Here is a 17,964-nt window from a genome sequence, read left to right as displayed (position 1 = left end):
CCAAATGTTTCTCTGCCCTTGCTGTAGGGGAGATGGCTTCGGAGAGCTGGACTTTGGGACTTTGGTCATACTTCCACACAGGTATGGGCTGGGTCATGCCCAGGGAAGGCCCCGGGATGCTTTTGCAGAACTGGTTTTCCCCATTGGCCTAGTAACAGCTGCCCCAGTTTACCTTACGTATCCTTGTTCCCCAGGAACACAGGAGCATGCCTGTGCAGGTATCCTGTAAATGTACATTGGTGGGGGTTACTAAGATCTCACACTCGCTTCAGACAGCTGAAGTGGCAGGGAGGGAAAGCACACGGCAAGGTGAGCAGGCCAGGCCTCGCTAGCACCAGTTCTGTAGAGGAGGAAGGCCCTTTAGAGGTGTGTCTGCTGCACGGCACATGACCTTTCTCTAGCCCAGTGTGGTTTCCCATGGCACTGACCACTGCCCTGGGGTAACTTTTCTTCCCATTGCTCCACCCTCAAGTCCTGTTTTTGCAGCAATTCCTTCCTGTGGTCCCCCAGATTCAGGAGTCTGAGCTGAGCTGGTCCTGAAGAGCCCCTCCCTCTGACAGCCACCTCCTCCTAGGTGTCTGGAGAAGCCACCAAGGTAAAGAGCCAGCCTGGGTGGGCCTTTCGAGTCACTTTGAGGGGAGGCAGTGCCGTTCCCAGGTAATACCCTGGGATTTCTGAATTTCTGAATTTCAGGGTCTTGACTACATTTCCCAGGTTATCTTCCACCCAGAAACAGCAAGAAAATCACCTTTGATGCTCTGTCTCGGTTTTTAGTTGAGCTAAGTACAGGTTTTTATTCCTAACCATTTTCAGTTCAGTATTAAGGTGCGTGTGTTGTGTATGGTAAGTGCTCCCTTTGTCTCCTGAACCTTTCATTCTTTGAGGGCTGAAGCCTCACCTGCTCCCCTCCCCCAACCCCCCCTAGCACCTGGCATGTTTCCTCTCAGTCCTGGAAACTAGAGTGACAGGGTCCTTATCTGAGAAAGGAGATTGGGTTGAATTGGTGGGGGAGGGGTGTGGAGGGTGGAGGGTTTGGGGGGTAGGTGCGGGGAGCTGAGCTGTCAGCAAAAGGAGGGGTGACAGGAGTGGGAATGTCCCTGTGGGGACCCAGTTACCTCCCTCCCCTCCTGGAAAACCTAATTGCAATGGACAAAGCTGGAATGTCCTCTGACAGGCCTTTTGGGACCCCCTGTGATGAAGCCCGAGGTGGCAGTGGTGGTCTTTGCAGGGCCCTACTGTAGCCCTTGTTGCCGCGCCAGTGCCCAGATGCCTGGGAGTCACGCAGCAGAGTGCGGGAGCAGACCTGCCCTACTCTGGTCCTCGAGGCCTCAGAGTGCCAGCCCCCTGCCCTCCTTTTGAACATGCCCTCCCATTCTCCTCCCCTCCCTGACTACTATGGGATACCATGTCTTGGCTTCTGTTATTTACCCCAGAAAATTTCCAAAGAGATTCCTGCTGCTGGTCTTAGTAGGTTTTCTCATATGACAGGTTGGGCTGGAACCTGAGTGCTGGAAACAGGTGTTCTTGCTTTGCAGGAGGCTGGTACATCCCACCCCAAAACTGAGAAAGATGGGTTTGGGCCTCCACAGTCTGGCTCTGCCCAGAGGCTACCTCACCTGACCACCTCATAGAACTTGGGACTAGCTTGCAAAGACAGGCCCACAAAGGGAGGGACGCCCTTCCCCCCTCAGGAAGGCAAGCAGGGTCAGCATCTGAAAATCAATTAATGTAATACATTCTGTCCATAGAAGGAACAAAACCACACAATCATCTCAATGGACACAGGAGAAGTGTTTAACAAAATTCAACATCCCTTCATGATGAAAACATTCAAAAACCTAAAAAGAGAAGGGAGCTTCCTCAACCTAGTAAATGGCATCTATGAAAAACTCGTAATTAATATTATACCAAATGGTGAAACACCTAATGTTTTTCCCCCTGAGATCAGGAACAAGACAAGGCTCTGCTCTTGCCGTTAGTCAACATTGTACTGGAGGGTCTAGCCCAGGCAACTGGGAAAGAAAATGAAATATCTGTGTTAGAAAGGCAGAAGCAAAACTGTCTCTGCAGATGACATGATCTTGTATTGAAAATCCTAAAGAATCCACTAAAAATACTGTTATAACTAATAAATGAATTCACCAAGGTTGCAGGATATAAAATTGATGTACAAAAATCAATTGTATTTCTATACACTTGCAAAGTGAAAATGAAATTAGTGAAACAATTTCATTTACAATAGCGTAAAAATTAATAAAATACAAATTTAATAAAAGAATTACAAAACTTATATTTTGAAAATTATAACACATTGTTGAAAGAAAGTAAAGAAGACCTAAATAAGTGGAAAGACATCCCATGTTCATGGATCGGAAGCCTTAACATTGCTAAAATGGTGGATTACATAATCCCCAAAATCTCAGCTGACTTCTTTGCAGAAATTTGACAAGCTGATCCTAAAATTTATATGGAAGTTCAAGGGTCTTGAAAAAAGACTGGAAATTCACAGTCTTGAAAAAAAACAAAGTTGAAGGACTTGCACTTCCCAATTTCAAAACTTAACTACAATGCTACAGTAATCAAGATGGTGTGGCATTAGCATAAAGATAGATACATAAATCAATGGAATATGATTGGGAGTCCAGAAAGAAACATTCACACTTTAATTCACACAATTAACGTAAAAATTTTAAAACACAGGTATAAATCTTCATGACGTTGGATTAGGCAATGGTTTCTTAGATGTAACACGAAAAGCACAAGCAGCAAAAGAAAAAAATAAGTCGGAAGTCCTCAAAATTAACAGCTTTTGGGTTTGAAGGATATCAAGAAAAATTGAAAAGACAACCCACAGAATGAGAGAAAATGTTTGCAAATCATATATCTGATAAGGGACTTGTATCTAGAATATGTAAAGAATTCCTACAACTCAATAATAAAAAGACAAATACCCCAATTAAAAAATGGGCAAAAGACTTGAGTAGATATTTCTCCAAAGAAGATATACAGATGGCCACTAAGCACGTGGAGAGATGCTCAACATCATTAGCCATCAGGGAAATGAACGTCAAAACCACAGCAAGATACTACTTCACACTCACTAGAATGACTATAATCGAAAAAGACAGTAACAAGTGTTGGTAGTGTGGAGAAATTGAAACCCTTGTACATTGCTGGTGGGAATGTAAAATAGTGCAGCCACTTTGGAAAGTAGTCTGGCAGTTCCTGAAAAAGTTAAACATAGAGTTACTATATGATCAGAGTAGCCAAATGATACCACTCCTAGTATGTACCCAAGAGAAATGAAGACATTGCCATACAAAAACTTTTACATGAATGTTGGTAGCAGCATTATTTATAATAGCCAAAATGTGGAAACAAGCCAAGTGCCCAACAATTGATAAATGGATAAATAAAATATATTCCATGCAAAGGAATATTACTTGGTAGTAAAAAGGAATAAAGTACTATCTCATGTTACAACATGGATGAACCTGAAAATATGCTAAGTGAAAGAAGCCAGACACAAAAGGCCACATATTGTATGATTCTATTTATATAAAATGTCGGAATAGGGCTTCCTTGGTGGCGCAGTGGCTGAGAGTCCGCCTGCCGATGCAGGGGACACGGGTTCGTGCCCCGGTCTGGGAAGATCCCACATGCCGCGGAGCGGCTGGGCCCGTGAGCCATGGCCGCTGAGCCTGCGCGTCCGGAGCCTGTGCTCCGCAACGGGAGAGGCCACAACAGTGAGAGGCCTGCGTACCACAAAAAAAAAAGTCAGAATAGACAAACCCATAGAGACAATAGATTAGTGATCGCTTAGGGCAAGGGCTGGGGGGCGTGGAGGGAAAATGGGAAGTGACTGCTGAGGGGTGTGGGGTTTCTCTTTGGGGTGATAAAAATGTTCCCAAATTGTGGTGATGGTTGCACAACCCTGTGAATATACTAAAAACCACTGAGCGGTACACTTTAAATGAGTGAATCTTAAGTTATATGAGTTATACCTTAATGGAGATACATTCTATCATCTCATACACACACACACAGCCTTCAGCCCTGGACTGATTTGTATGCTTCCTGTTTAGCTGCCCCTCCCCACCAGCCCCAGCTGGGTCCCAGGCTGCCCTCATCACCTACCATTGCTATCCCTACTCACACACTTGTGCTTTCCTGCTCCACAGCACTTCGGGACAATCCTGTGCTTCCCTGGAGGGTGTCTGGGACTCCAGAGCCCTTTCTCAGGACTCCTCTAAGCACCAAGGGTTGGAAAAACCATGCTGAGGTACATTTCAGACCTTGTGTCCTGGGTGGGCGTGGGCAGCAGGACCCCTGTGAAGAGGTCGTATGCCACTCCTTGATCCTGGGTCACGAACCCAGCTAGGCTTCACTAGTGACTCCCAGAGCTGGGAGAGTCAGCCCAGCACCCTTCGCCAACCCTTGGCCCTAGCCCCTTTCCGCCGGCTACCTGAAGATTTGGGGTCGGGGGTTAGGAAGGAAAGGAAAAGTGCCTCAAAGAGCTAAATGGAATGTTTGGGGGAGAGGGCGTGTGAAGAAGGAACAGTTGCCATGAGTCAGTAGGGGAAGAGGTGAGCCTCTCAGGGCCCCCCGCCCAAGAGCCCTCCCTTGCCCCCTTTGTTGCTCACAAGCATGGCGACTGGTCCTCTTACACAGGCTTTTATTCAGGAGTCAGGGGCTGCCTCCCTTCCCTGGTCCCTGCCTGCCCCACCCATAGAACTCCTCTCAGATGGGGCTTGTCCTTCATCTGCCCCTCACAACACCCGCTGCCTGCTAAACAGGAAAGTTAGGGGACCGGATACTCAGGGAGAACCTTTACCTTGCCCAGGCAGACAACCTAAGGCCAGGCAGGCAGGGACCTCCCCAGAGTCCTCACTCACCGCCCCCCCCCAGACTGAGATGGGAGGAACAGAAGGGGTCCAGACACATGCAGTCAGTGGGCAGCAACCTGAGCTCGCAGTGGCCAGGCCCCATGCCCGCAAAGATGTCTGTGGATGAGGCACATGCCCTGCAGCCTTTCCCTTCCAGAGGGACTTCAGCCAAGAAACGTCTTGTTTGGCGGGCTGGGGACAGGGTGGGGGAGGTGGCAGGAGGACAGCTGACCTCTTCACCCTGGGAAGGCAGGAAGCACTCCTGGGAACAGCCTTAGACTCCAATGGCTCAAGGAAGAGGCCAGGGGACTGGAAGGGGCTGAGGGGTTCCTGGGAAGCCCTGCGATCTTCTGTCCCTGGAAGAGCAGGACTGTGGCCACAGGACAGCTGGAGAGTGGGCATAGGCCACAGGAACACTGCTCAGAACAATCTGCAGCTGGCTGAGGGGTGGACCTCCCCAAAGGCAGAGGCATCCTGGGGCAGTGCCAAGGATTGTCCCTGTCGAGGCCTCCTGAGGGCACAAGGCCTCTGGCCTGGAGTCTGGCTGGGGTGAAGGGGGCTGCTGGGCCACAGAGAGGACCTTCCAGGAAGCTGTGGTCTCTTACTGGAGAAAGACAATCCAGAGTGGGCATGAGGCTAGGGTCCCCCCCATGAGGCCTTGCCTTTGAGTGGTGACCCCTTCAGAAGATTCCAGCCAGCACCAGGGGAGGCAGTAGCAGCATTCCCAGGAGGAGGCCCCAGCCGTGCCCAGGGCTCGAGTTCAACCCTGACTTGATGCCATGCTTTTCAGGGCCCTCTGCACCTGCAGGAAGGGAGAGGCTTTGCCTCAGCCTGGAGACAGCTCTGCCTGACCTCCCACCCACCCTACCAAGGCATGCACGTGGGGCCCAGCAGCCAGGGAGGAAGCTCCTACTCGGAGGTGCATGCCCCGCCGTGCCTGTATCATCTATACTAGAGGCAGGGTGCTGACATTCTGGAGCCAGGAGGGAAGGTAGGACGGGCGCTACAGGCCTTACCTGGCAAGGAGGACTGCAGGGCCAGGGTACGCCCACCCATGGCATTAGCGGTGGCAGAGGCACTGGGGGAGTTGGACAGGGACTTGGAGAAGGTGTGTCCCTTGTGCTCCAGTGTGGCCTGCAGCTCACCTGGCTTGTCCTGCGCTGGAAAAACTGAGGCCAAGATCTCACTGGAATGAGGCGACTCGGCCTCAGCCTCGCCCTCCTCCTGGGTGTGGGGTAGCGGCTCCCATGTCCCCGTCAAGGACATCTTGGGCTGCAGAGAACTCTCTGGGCTCCTGGAGGGCATTCTTGTACTGCTGGCCTCTTTATCTGCTGATTTGGGGGTAGGATCATGGGTTGATTTGGGGAGGGTAGCCGGTCTCTCATCCAAATAGAGTAGGCTGTGAGTTGCCAAAAAGGAAGGGACCTCAGTTGCTAAGGAAGGTGGAGCCTCTGTTGCCATGGAAGGGGAGTCTTCTGTTACTAAGGAAGATGGGGCCTTGGTTTCTACAGCAGGTAGAGCGTTTGTTGCCAGGGAGCCTGAGACCTCTGTTACCAAGAAGGATGGAGTTTCCGTTGCTAAGGAAGAAGTGATACCCTCTTTCCTAGAGCCTGAGGCTTCTGTTGCCAGGGAAGATGGGGCCTCAGTTACTAGGTAAGGCAAATCCTGAGCCTCTTCCGGGCCTCTGATGGGTTCTGATAAGAGAGACAAGGCCTGGCATTAGTGCTGCAAGCAGGGCCCCGCATCCCTCACCCCACCGCAATCAAGGTGAGGTGATCAAATGTCCTACAAAGACACACAAACACACATGCACACACCCTCTCCAGTGAGTATGTCCCTCATTGATAATACATGTTATTTCTTGTGACTGACAGTTGCCCCTCCATCCACCTCCTTGTCCAAGTCTTCCCCTCTCTACACACGCATTTCCACTTTTTCAGGGGATTTCTCCCGCTGGATTCCTGTTCCTAAAACACCCATCGCATTGCAGGCCTGGCCTTTGGAGTCCCTCTGACCACCCATCTGGCCACGCCCCCCACCTCCACCCCCGCACCCCCTATGCTAAGGAGCCCCCAACTCTCCTCTACCCTCTGCTTGGAGGGTAGTAAGCTGTTCACTTGGAATGCCAGGGCGCCAAAGTGGTGCGCAAGGAGGGCAAAGCAGGTAAAGCGGGCTTGGGAACCCGGATGGGGTGGGGCCGCTGAGGGTTCCTCCCCTGGCCCACGCACCACTTTGGAGTCTTGGAAGACACCAGACCATCCAGTAGGCGTCCCCTGCCTCACCTGCCTCCCCCCACCCCACCCCACCCCACCCCGGACTCACCACACAGGGAGTTTTCACAGTGGTAGCCCAAGGGACATTGGGAGCATGGAGTTCCCTCCTGGTAGGGCCTCTGCCCCTTCACGTTCCCCCTGCAGGAGGGGAGGAGGATGCTGGGGGGAGGGGTGTCCCTGCCAACCCCTGTCCCTATCCCTCATACACACACCTAGTCTGGAAGCGCTCCCTGGGTCTTACTTGCCCTACACTAACTTGCCGGGCCAGTAAGAGCAGACTCCCATGGGTGCCCTCGCAGCTCCTCCAAGGGTATAGGGTATGGACCCAAGATTGGCCCCCTTCCTCCTCCTTGACTGTGTCCAGCTCAGCCCTCCCCTTGGCTCTGCCCACCCCCTTACCCCAGGGCTCCCTCCCCACTCACGGGGGCTCATAGTTGCAAACCAGCAAGTGGATATCGGTCTCCTCAACGCCCTGGAGCTTCTCACAGAAGTGGGCACCACAACCAATCCTCTCTGTCTTGGCCCAGACCACCTGAAGGAGGGAAAACCCAACAGTTTAGCCTGCGCAAGATGGCTCCTAGCTAGTGTCTCTCTACATCAGCCTTCTATGAGTGAGGAGAGGAGGAACCCTATATGTAAGATCCAAGTCCCTGAGGACACACAGCTTCAGGACAAAACTCTGAACAGGGGGCTTGGGGGGAAATTTGTCCCAAGCAGCCTACTCTCCTCTACCAACCACACACACTATTTCACTAGGACTCTCCCTCTGAAAACCTTCCCCTTTGATAGACCCTCATGAATTCTTCCTGTGGGCTCCTTCTAGAGGCCCTTGCATTTTAAACAAGGGATATACAAAGGAATGAATCTCAAATGGGAGAATCTTAAACATCAGCAACAAGCAAAGGCCAAGGAAGGGAACAGGAGGAGCCATTTTGGAAGTAAAACTTCCCCCCAAATCATAAGTAAGCAGGGACCTGCCCTGCCATTTCTAAGTGCGGGTCTCCTAACTGGTAGAAGGCGTTCTGTCTTAAGTATAAACTTTAAAAAGTCAAAACAAACTTTGTGCCCTGCCATTGGCTGAGACAAGCCAATATAGCCTCCCTTTGCTATTTCTAGGCCCAGTCTGCCCAGGAGTCACTCAAACTGAGGCCCGTTTTTTGTTGTGAGATCTGGCTCTTGCTGTTAATTCTGCACAACTCCCCAGGATTGGGGTCTTGCTGCTTGAATCAGCTGAGAATTCCCGAGGGACCACTGTCGAGCATCTCCCAGGCAGAAATGACCCCAGAATGCACAAGCACTCAGCCTTAGAGAACACAGGGGTAGAGATGGGGCAGCCCGACTCCTGCTGGGCACTGACAGCAATTCCTGCAGGAGGATGTATGTACGGGGAGTGTGAGAGGTGGCAGGGAAGAGAGAGAAGGGGGCAGGGAGGGCTGGGGCCTCACAACTTCCTGATCTGGGTGGGTGATGTTAGGATTTCCTTCTCTAAAGATCAGCACTAAAAATACCACCCAAAGAAACACTGGAAAATGGAATTGGTGGATATGGGTGGGAAGATGGTTGGTTCATTTCCTTTTTCTTTTTTTAAAATTTGTCATGTTATTGTTTGAACAACAAATAAGCATTGGGAAGAAAAAAAAAGAATTCAATAACACTAATGTTAATTCCCCTACACACACCCCTATGCCCCTTGTCTGCAAACTCAAACTTACAAAATGCAGTAAAACCCTGACATAGCAAGAGGCAGGAAATGCTCTCGGAAGGCTCTCTGAAACGTTCACTTGGTGACAGCTTACTCTTATTTCGTATGTAGTTTTTCAAGGCAGAAGAAAAATTGTGTATTTGCTTTATCAGTCCCTGGCAGATTGGAAGCAGCAACTTAGACACTCTGAGAAATGACAAGAGGGACAGTGAGAGAGAGAAGACCGAAGGCAGGGGGAAGCCCTTCACTGCTGGGGCAAACAGCCGTGTGTAACCTCGGCCAGAGGACGAGACTGCTTAGAGCTCGATCAGGATCGCCTGGCACAGTAACTACCTTACAGGAAAAAGGCTCTGGGACACCTAATTCAGGTCTCTTCAGGACCAGGAGGCCGAGAGGGGCCGCCTAGGTTTTCAGAAGATTGTGGTTTTTAAAGAGACAACTGAAAATGGTTTAGACAGTCTGAGAAGCAGACTTCGTTGGGGGCCTGGACAACACATGAATTCCTGTGGAGAGATGACTTTTATGAAGGATGCAAACGGGGCTTACGGACTCCCGGGCTCTGACTGGAGAGGTGGCCCCGCCCGGCCCTTCCCGGCCCCGCCCATTGCCCTGTGGCCCCGCCCGCCCGTCCAGCTTCGCACCTGCGTGTAGTGGCCGCACATCTGGCCTGTGGCGCAGGTGGCGGCGCTGAGGTTGTAGTGCTCGCGCTCGTGGTGCCACTCCTCCATGGCCAGCGGCACGTCCAGGCCCTCGTCCGTGATGGCGAACAGGTTCTCGCCGCGACGCCCGCGCTCCTTGTTGTGGCCCCACACGCACTGCTGCGCATAGGCCTTGGCGAAGGCGGCCAGCTCCTCGTCCCACCTCTGCGGGTCAGGTTGTGAGGGGGAGGTGAGGACGCCTCGGGCTCAGTGGAGGCGGGAAAGGAGGGTGGGAGAGGGAGGTAAGGATGTCCAAATTGGGTGAGGATCAGAAAAGAAGGTGGAGGGTGTTCTGGGGGGCCTCTGGAGGCCGAAGACCCTCCCCTCCTTGCAGGGTGACTCGTGGACATGATCTGGAACACAGCTGTGCTGATGGGGCGCTTCTGTGGGGAGGTGGGAGGGTACCATCCCAGGCCATGGGGTTAGGCAAACTTGGGACCATTCACCAGCTGTGTGGTTTTAGACAGATTGCCTAACTTTCTGAACTCTCATAGGACTTTGGGAAGAAAAAATGAGATGATGTTTTTGATAATGGGATTATTAATTAATACTAATATCATTCTATTTGCAAGGTGGGTGATGATGCCCCTGCCAGGGCTGCCTGAACTGTTCTGAAGCACACACGATGTCCAGTGAGATGTTCCGGGGCTGGGTTGTTTATTCAGCCATTCCACTCCCTCTACCCACCCACCAGAAATCTTACTTGAGGGGCCAGCACCCCCTTTAACCTCCCACTCTCCCCTTGGGATAGCCCAGCTTTACCAGCTCTGGGCTTCCCTCCCAGTTGCTCTCTTGTCAACTGGACAACCCCTTTCCCCAAGAAAATTAAGTGTGTGTGTGTGACCCTCGCTGAGAGGCCTATTTTCAGAGCCTTGGTGGCCCAAAGAGCTGTCAGGTCCCAAAGGCAGTGTTCTCCAGGGAGGACCTCAGGTGAGATGGTGGGAGGGGGCATTTCAGGTTAGAGGGCCTCTGAGGTTCTGTGTCCCAGGCTGGAAGGATGGGCCCAGTGTGGGTGGGAAGACAGATTAACAAGGCATCTGACCAAGAGATTGAGGAAGGAGGCCTGGATCCCATTAAACTGTCCTTGGCCTCTCCTAGAAATGGATGGCCTGGCAGCAACTCTTGCTCCGCCCTCTGGGGGCCTGCCAGCTGTGGGAGCCAGACAGCCCATAAAGTACCAAGAGCTTGGGTGACCCTGAGGGGAGGGGGCTGTGTGGCCACACCCACCCCCCCTCCCAGGGTTCTCAGGAGCAGCTGCCTGGGGTAAGGATGGGAGCATTGGGCTGGGATAGTAAAATGCTGTAAACTCAGGTGAATCCCTTTCCCTCTGTGGGCATTTTTGTCCCAAGTCACTGGTCCCTGAGGCTCTCTCAAATTGGTAGTAGTGGAGGATAGGGAGCGGGAAAGGGGCAGGGTGCTGGGGACCAGGCTCAGGGTGTCTGGGATGACCTTCGGGGCTCCAGACTAGACTGTAAGCTCCTTCAGCATGTCTGGCCCAGTGCTGGCCCAGAGCAGGTGCTCAACAGACATTTCTCAGCTGTTGATGACTGAGACACAGCCCTGCTTAAAGCAGTCTCTCCTACAGAGCTCGGCTGCAATTTCCATCCTGACTGGATGCCTGGAGTCCCACCATTAGAGAGTCATTCCTGTGAGTCTTAAGGCTTCTCACTTGTCCAGAGACCCCTGTGGAGGTTCAAGAGTCAAGGTACCCACCCTCACTGGCCACTTGGTCACCATCTGAAAGCAAGTCCATTCATTCATCCACTCACTCATTCATTCAACAGTCCTGAGCACTATGCCAGCCCTGGGGTGACAGCAAGGACTAAGAAACCCAAGTTCCCAGTGTCATAAACTGTTAACTGGGCCACCATGTGGTAACTGACAGATATGCGATGGGTAGTATAGGGGCACCAAAAGAGGGCCATTTAGTGCAACCTGAGGATGGAGAAGGAGACATTAAGCTAAGTGTTAAAAGATGAGGCATTGACCAGGTGGAGAGGGGAAGGGCATCCTGAACAGAGGGCAAACATGAATAAAGGCATGGAGATGGGAAACGTTTTGGTGGGGGAAAGATAAGCTGCTCGGGTTACTCAAGGAGAAAGTGTGAAGGAGAGGAGGCTGGAGAGGTAGAGAAGGCCAGACACATAGAGTGGGGCTTCTCAGGAGCTGGGGCTTTATCTGGAGGCAGCAGGGAGCCAATGCGAGCCATGGAAGGGTTTTGAAAAGGGTCAGGCCAGTGTGTTGGATCATTCATCCTAGTAGTAGAAGCCAGAGGCTGAGAAAGCAGGTAGAGGCTGTTCTAGAATTCCGTGGGAAAAGAAATGAAAGACTGAACCAGGGTTGTGTCAAAGAGGTGGCGGAGGGGTGGGGGGGAGATAGGATTCAAGAAAAATTGAACCTTCTGGGAGGTAAAAGTGGTGATGATTAGACTTGGAGGCTGAGGGAGAGAGAAGAATCTGTGATAACCCCCACCTGCTTCACCCTGGATCCATTCCCTCTTTTGTTATCAAACACTTTTTGCGCACTTACTGTGTGCCAGGCCCTGTTCTAAATGCTTTACACATAGTCACTCATTTCATCCTTTCAACCACTCTACAAGGGAGTTATTATAGTGTTATCATCCCTGATTTACAGTTGGGGCACAGAGAGGTTAAGTAACTTGGCTGAGGTCACATAGCTAATAAATAGCAAAGTCAAGATTTGAACCCAGGTCATCTGACTCCAGAGTCTCTGTATGTACCACTGCTGAAGCTGAGCCTACGCCTTGTCCCAAATTTATCCTAGTGTCCCAGTCCAGCCTTATCTCCCCCTCCTCAGATCACTTCCTACCAGGCAGCAGCATATCCCATCAATATCTGAACTGCTTCCTAGAATGTTGCCCCACTCCTGAGGTCCATCTCTGTCTACAAAGCAGCTTGCAGCCTGTGTAGCCCCCAGCCTCAGCCAGCAAGACTCTAGGGCATCAGGGACCTACAGATGGGGAAACTGAGGCCCAACAATGTGTTCCAGGCCTCAACTGGGGAACTGTTGGCAGAGCTGGTAACAGAATCGGGAGCTCCTAGTTTGTTGTCTGCAATTCCTGGTTTCCAAGGCCGACAGGGCTGTGAAGGGCGGTGCTGTGTGCATCCGTGGAGCCCTTCCTAGATCTTTTTCACAGGTCATCCTGTCTGACCCTCAGGGCAGGGACTGCCCGTACCATGTGATCAGGAAACAGACGCCTTTGAAGGTAAAGTGTCCACCCAGAGTCACTTCAGCTGATTGGACAGAGCTGTTAGAACTCTGGTCTTGGACGCCTGGTGCAACCTTGCTCTCAGGCAACAGCTAGGGGGTCCCTGGACACTGCCCCTCACCTAAGGGTGACTGGAGAATAAGGGCCAGTGTAGCCCTCAGGGAGGGCAGGAAGGGGGTGAATTTCTCACTTTATCTCTTTCATGTAAATATACCCTACTATACTAAAAATATATGTATGTGTACTTCTTGTAGATTTCATTTTCCCTCATTCAATATTATATCTGTGAGATTCTGTCCATGTTGATATTTATGTAGCTCTAATTATGACATCATTTTACAGATGGGAAACTGAGGGTCCTTACTAGGTTAAGGGACTCACCCCAAATCACAGGCCTTGTGAGTGGTCGAGACAGATTTTGATCTGTGTGATTCAGAGCCCTGTCTACTTCTGGTTCCTGTTCTCACCCCACCTCCTTAGTACATCCCTCCTACCCTGGGTGCTGGGACTCATCCTGCTGCCCTATTTTTTCTTCTCATCTCCTTGGAAGGTATCTGAAAGATCGTTTCACCAAGGTGTTAGGAACTTCCTGTGTTCCCCCTCCCAGGGGCACATGCATTTTAGGAAGTGCTGGGAAGGGGTCATCGGATCAGGGAGCAGGGCTTTCAGGCCTGGCTCTACCAGCTATGGGACATACAAGCCCCTGAGGGACCAGCAAGTCTCTCTGAGCCTCAGTTTCCTCATCTGTATAATGAGGCTGCTTATGGGGGCCTGTGAATTCTACAATGTCAGGGACTCTGTTCCTGCCGGAGAGATGAATCCCCGAAATAGCTTCCACTCACGCCGTGAAAGGGGTTGGTGGGGGCCCTGGCCACACTTACCATTTGCAGCATGTTGGCGGCCGGTGGGGACACCTGGGATCGGTAGAGATTGTGCAGCTCCACCATCACGTGTTTTTCATCATCACTGAGGGCTCCGGCAGGGCCCATGGCAGCCCCCAGCAGTAGCAGCGGCAGCAGCAGACGGGCCAGGAGGCTGCGGAAGTTGTGCATGTTGGCCAGTCCTCTCTGCCTCTCCCGTTCAGGGGTCTGGCAGCTGGAGTTAAAGTCCTTCCCACACAAGCACCACCCTGGCTGGGGCGGGCGGGAGGGGCTGTGTCTGGTGGCCTGGCCCAGTTCAAACAATGTCTCGGGGAGGGCTGGGTGCTTGGGTCCCGACCAGAGTTGCATCCACTCCCAGCATTTATCTCCCCTCAGAGTCCTTGGCTAAAGCCTCCTTTCGCTTGGTAACAGGGGCTCAGGCCAAGAGCTGTGTGAGTTCCGCAGTCCCTCCTGAGTTGTGGACAGGTCTCCAGGGGCAAAATCACAGTAACCTCTGCAACGACTGCTTGCACCCCAGGTCACACCCACTGGGTGCTGAGGACAGGTAACAAGAAGGGAGTCACATGGATCCTACCCCCAGAGGACTGGGCAAGGTGAGGAAGCAACAGGCGGCATGTGGCAGAATGGAGGAAGACAAGATGTATTTGGCAAAGGTTGGGCCAACCTAAGTCTGAATCCTGGTTCTGTTCCTTTTCTAGCTGTGTTTTTGGCAGTTTTCTCAACTGAACCCGTGACAGTAATAGTACCTACCTAACGGAACTGGAAGGAGGATTAAATGAGATCAAATGTATAAAAAGCACCCAGTACAGTAACTGGCACATAGTAGGCTCTCAGTAACAGTAGACAACCACCCAGCCTTGGAATAGGCTTTTCACTATGGATACAATTGTGGCTTGCATGTGCTTGAGGTGCTCATTTGGAAGTGGGATGCTGGGACCCTTCCTGCTCTGAATATGTAGAAAATAGAATGTGTCTGTTTTTGACATCAAGAGAGAGCAGAAAAGCAGAGTGGTGAGTGAGTTGATATAGCAGGAGCTCTGAGGTGGGTGTATTGGAAGGGAAATAGGCCCAGTGGCCAAGCACTTGCATTGTAATGACCATGCAAGGGCAGGGACCAAGGTCTTGGCCTTGGTCCTTGCCCTTGCATGAGGTAGGAAGTGGGAACCAGTACTCTGGAGTTTAGCTGGGATCCTTGAAGCCTGCACTTTCAGTGAACTATACACATAAAACTGGTTAAGATAGCCCAATGAGCAGCATTTATTCACCCATTCATTCATCTGTTCGTTCAACAAAGATTTACAGAGCTTCTCCATTGTGCCAGGCACTGAGCTGGGTGAATAAGACAGAACTGGTCCCCACCATCACGAAGCAGGGAAACTGCCAGGAAACGTGTAGAGCATTGCGGTTAAGTGCATGGGGCTTATCATCTGGGTGGCCTTGGGCAAGCTATTTCCCTGCTTGCTGGCCTCAGTTTCTGTAAATTGGGCTTAGAACAGAACCTACCTCATAGGATGGTCATGAGCGTTAAATGAGTTAGTATACTGATAGGGCTTGGGATAATGCCTGGCACATACTAAGTGCTCATTGAGTTAGCCAGTATGAATGTATTCATTATTATTATTATTATTATTATTACAGGTGGGAGAAATTACAGGGCCTCAAGTTGTAGTAGAGAAAAAAATACAGCAGCCTGGCCTGGCTTTTCCTCTGGGGAGGAACCCCCTTGGCCTGGCGGATCTCACAGCTGGACGGGGAGGACATGCACCCTTGGAGGGCAGAGGATGCAGACTGAGGAGGTGGAGAAGGAGCCTGGTTTGCCTGAGAGGGGAAGGTGAGATGGAACAAGACTGGGAGGCCGACCAGAGCTGGCCCGAGTGTTTGCGGACCGCTGCATGCAGCCAGAGGGCCCTACTCTGTACATGCACATGCCCACACAGTGCTCAGAGTCCTTGCTGTGTGGGTGACCTCATTTACTCCTCATATGACAGCTCTGAGGTGGGTCTCATAATCACCACACACGAGGAAACTGATGCTCAGAGAGGTGAAGTGATTTCCTCAATGTTGGGGGCTGGGGAGGGGTGCACCAGAGCCTGGGACCTGCCACTGGGGAGAGAGGGAGGTTGAGGGCAAGCAGACTGGGGAGAGAGAGGAATGGAGGACAGGAGGCGAAGTTAGGGGAGGAGGAGAGGGAGGGGTGGTGACAGATTTAAGCATATGCAGGATTGGCTGTGGTTTACATCAACTGTGTTTTTCTCTTTAACCAGAACTCGGGGGAAATTTATTTTGTGTTACTATCTATACATGCCTTAAATCGTTTCTCTTTTTTTGGCTGCACCGGGCGGCTTGCAGGATCTTAGTTCCGCGACCAGGGATTGAACCTGGGCCCCCACAGTGAAAGTGGAGTCCTAACCACTGGACTGCCAGGGAATTCCTTAAATTGTTTCATTTTGAATAGCAATATAATTCCACAACAAAAAATTAAGCCAAAGAGGGGAAAAAAAAATTTCACCTCTAGTATTTGCTTCTCGTCTTTGAGCAGGTGCTACTCAAAGTGTGGTCAACAGCCCAGTGCCATTCTGCCAGATGTTCACTACTGCTCAGCACAACAGGTGCAGAAAACAAGAGTGGGCATTGAGGAACTCTTACGGCAATTTGACATAGTTGTTTTATGTCTGCTGAACATCTTATTCAAAACTTGAGGCTTGCATCTTTTTAAATTAATTAATTAATTAATTAATTATTGGCTGTGTTGGGTCTTCATTGCTGTGCGCAGTCTTTCTCTAGTTGCAGTGAGCGGGGGCTACTCTTTCTCGCGGTGCGCGGGCTTCTCATTGCGGTGGCTTCTTTTGTTGCAGAGCAGGGGCTCTAGGCTCGCAGACCTCAGTAGTTGCGGCACGCAGGCTCAGGAGTTGTGGCTTGCGGGCCCTAGAGCGTGGGCTCAGTAGTTGTGGCGCACGGGCTTAGTTGCTCTGCGGCATGTGGGATCTTCCCGGACCAGGGCTCGAACCTGTGTCTCCTGCACTGGCAGGCGGATTCTTAAACACTGTGCCACCAGGGAAGTCCCCAGCTTGCATCTTGTATATCTAGTTTTCGTTTTGCTTTTCTAATAATAATAATATTTTTTAATGTTTTATGTTGTTGTTTTAAGCTGCCCAGTTTGTGGTAGTTTGTTATGCAGCCCTAGGAAACGGATGTGGTCATTTTAATCGGTGTGCAGTGAGATCTCATTGTGGTTTTACTCTGCATATCCTAGTGGATAATGATAGTGAACATCTTTTCATGTGCTTATTTGCCATCCTCTTTGGTGAAGTGTCTGTTCATGTCTTTTGTTCATTTCGAATTGGATTGTTTTGTGTGTTTTTTGACTGTTTAGTTTTGCAAGTTTTTAAAAAAGTATAATTTTAGGGCTTCCCTGGTGGCGCAGTGGTTGGGAGTCCGCCTGCCGATGCAGGGGACCCGGGTTCATGCCCCGATCCAGGAAGATCCCACATGCCGCGGAGTGGCTAGGCCCGTGAGCCATGGCTGCTGAGCCTGCGCTCCGCAACGGGAGAGACCACAACAGTGAGAGGCCCGCGTACCGCAAAAAAAAAAAAAAGTACAATTTTAGATGCTCGTCCTTTGACGCATACATGTTTGTCGTTTATTTTTATGGTATTTTACAAAACTGTTGGTTTGTAATGGACTGGAAATTTTAAAAACACAAACTCATCCTTTACCACTGACAATTTGAGAAGCACAGTCCTAGTATGTTTCCTTTTTCTTTCCTTAATGAAGGAATAGCACATGTACAATGTTGGGTTGTGACTTTTTTTTTCTAGGTAGTTATAATTTCTCCAACTTGCTCATATCTTTCTAACTACCACTTTGCAATGTTCGCACAATATTCCACAGAGTAGCTGTGGTGTAACTTATCCCGTTCTCAAAGTTCGACATCAGGTGAATCGTTTGCCTTTGGGCGCAAGGCTTTTTCTTATACTGTGGATATTATTTTCTTAGTTCCTATTCTCACCATTGTAGCTCAGCTTGCTCTTTGATTAGAATTTACACGTCAGGCTCAGGTCAGATTGCTGGATGCCGCATTCCGTGTTCTCATGGAAACGAAAGGTCACCGGCACTGAATCCAAACCCTGGAAGCCTGGCTTTTGCAGTCCCAGCCACTTGATGGTACACAATTCACTGTATAGTGAATTATCTTTGTGTTTCTGGGTCAGGGAAGGAGAGGGAGTAGGGGAGATGGGAAATGGGGCAAAGAGAAAGGAGCAGAGGAGGGAGTCACACAGAGGTTCAGAGAAAGG

General features: G+C 50.8%; 1 protein-coding gene across 3 annotated transcripts; it reads right to left on the bottom strand.

Annotated features, from left to right (window-relative positions):
* Positions 1–2,215: 2,215 nt before the first annotated feature.
* PI16 (peptidase inhibitor 16) lies at positions 2,216–14,243 on the bottom strand. Of its 3 annotated transcripts, XM_049715779.1 has the most exons (7): positions 13,670–13,992; positions 9,503–9,724; positions 7,582–7,691; positions 7,209–7,297; positions 5,903–6,580; positions 5,549–5,688; positions 2,216–3,225 (listed from the first exon to the last, which is right to left on the bottom strand). In XM_049715779.1, the coding sequence occupies exons 1-6, from the start codon at positions 13,838–13,840 to the stop codon at positions 5,567–5,569; spliced, it is 1,392 nt and encodes a 463-aa protein (XP_049571736.1). In that variant the 5' UTR covers positions 13,841–13,992; the 3' UTR covers positions 2,216–3,225; positions 5,549–5,566. The 3 variants fall into 3 exon arrangements, with proteins under 3 accessions (XP_049571736.1, XP_004267706.1, XP_033280003.2); XM_004267658.3 differs by having other exon boundaries at positions 2,216–5,688; positions 13,670–14,243; XM_033424112.2 differs by having other exon boundaries at positions 2,216–5,688; positions 6,032–6,580; positions 13,670–14,001.
* Positions 14,244–17,964: the final 3,721 nt, after the last annotated feature.

The sequence above is a fragment of the Orcinus orca genome, chromosome 10, assembly GCF_937001465.1.
Source record: "Orcinus orca chromosome 10, mOrcOrc1.1, whole genome shotgun sequence".
Lineage (NCBI taxonomy): Eukaryota > Metazoa > Chordata > Mammalia > Artiodactyla > Delphinidae > Orcinus > Orcinus orca.
The sequence above is the reverse complement of the archived record's forward strand: the minus strand, read 5'-3'. Positions and strand labels throughout refer to the sequence as shown.

Bases quoted from the DNA above. Each gene is read 5' to 3' on its own strand.
- PI16 (XM_004267658.3), bottom strand. From the start codon at position 14,017: ATGCAACTCTGGTCGGGACCCAAGCACCCAGCCCTCCCCGAGACATTG. The intron at 9,725-13,669 runs GTAAGTGTGGCC...CCTGACCCGCAG, and splicing joins CCGCCAACATGCTGCAAATG to AGGTGGGACGAGGAGCTGGC. The intron at 7,298-7,581 runs GTGAGTGGGGAG...CCCCTCCTGCAG, and splicing joins GTTTGCAACTATGAGCCCCC to GGGGAACGTGAAGGGGCAGA.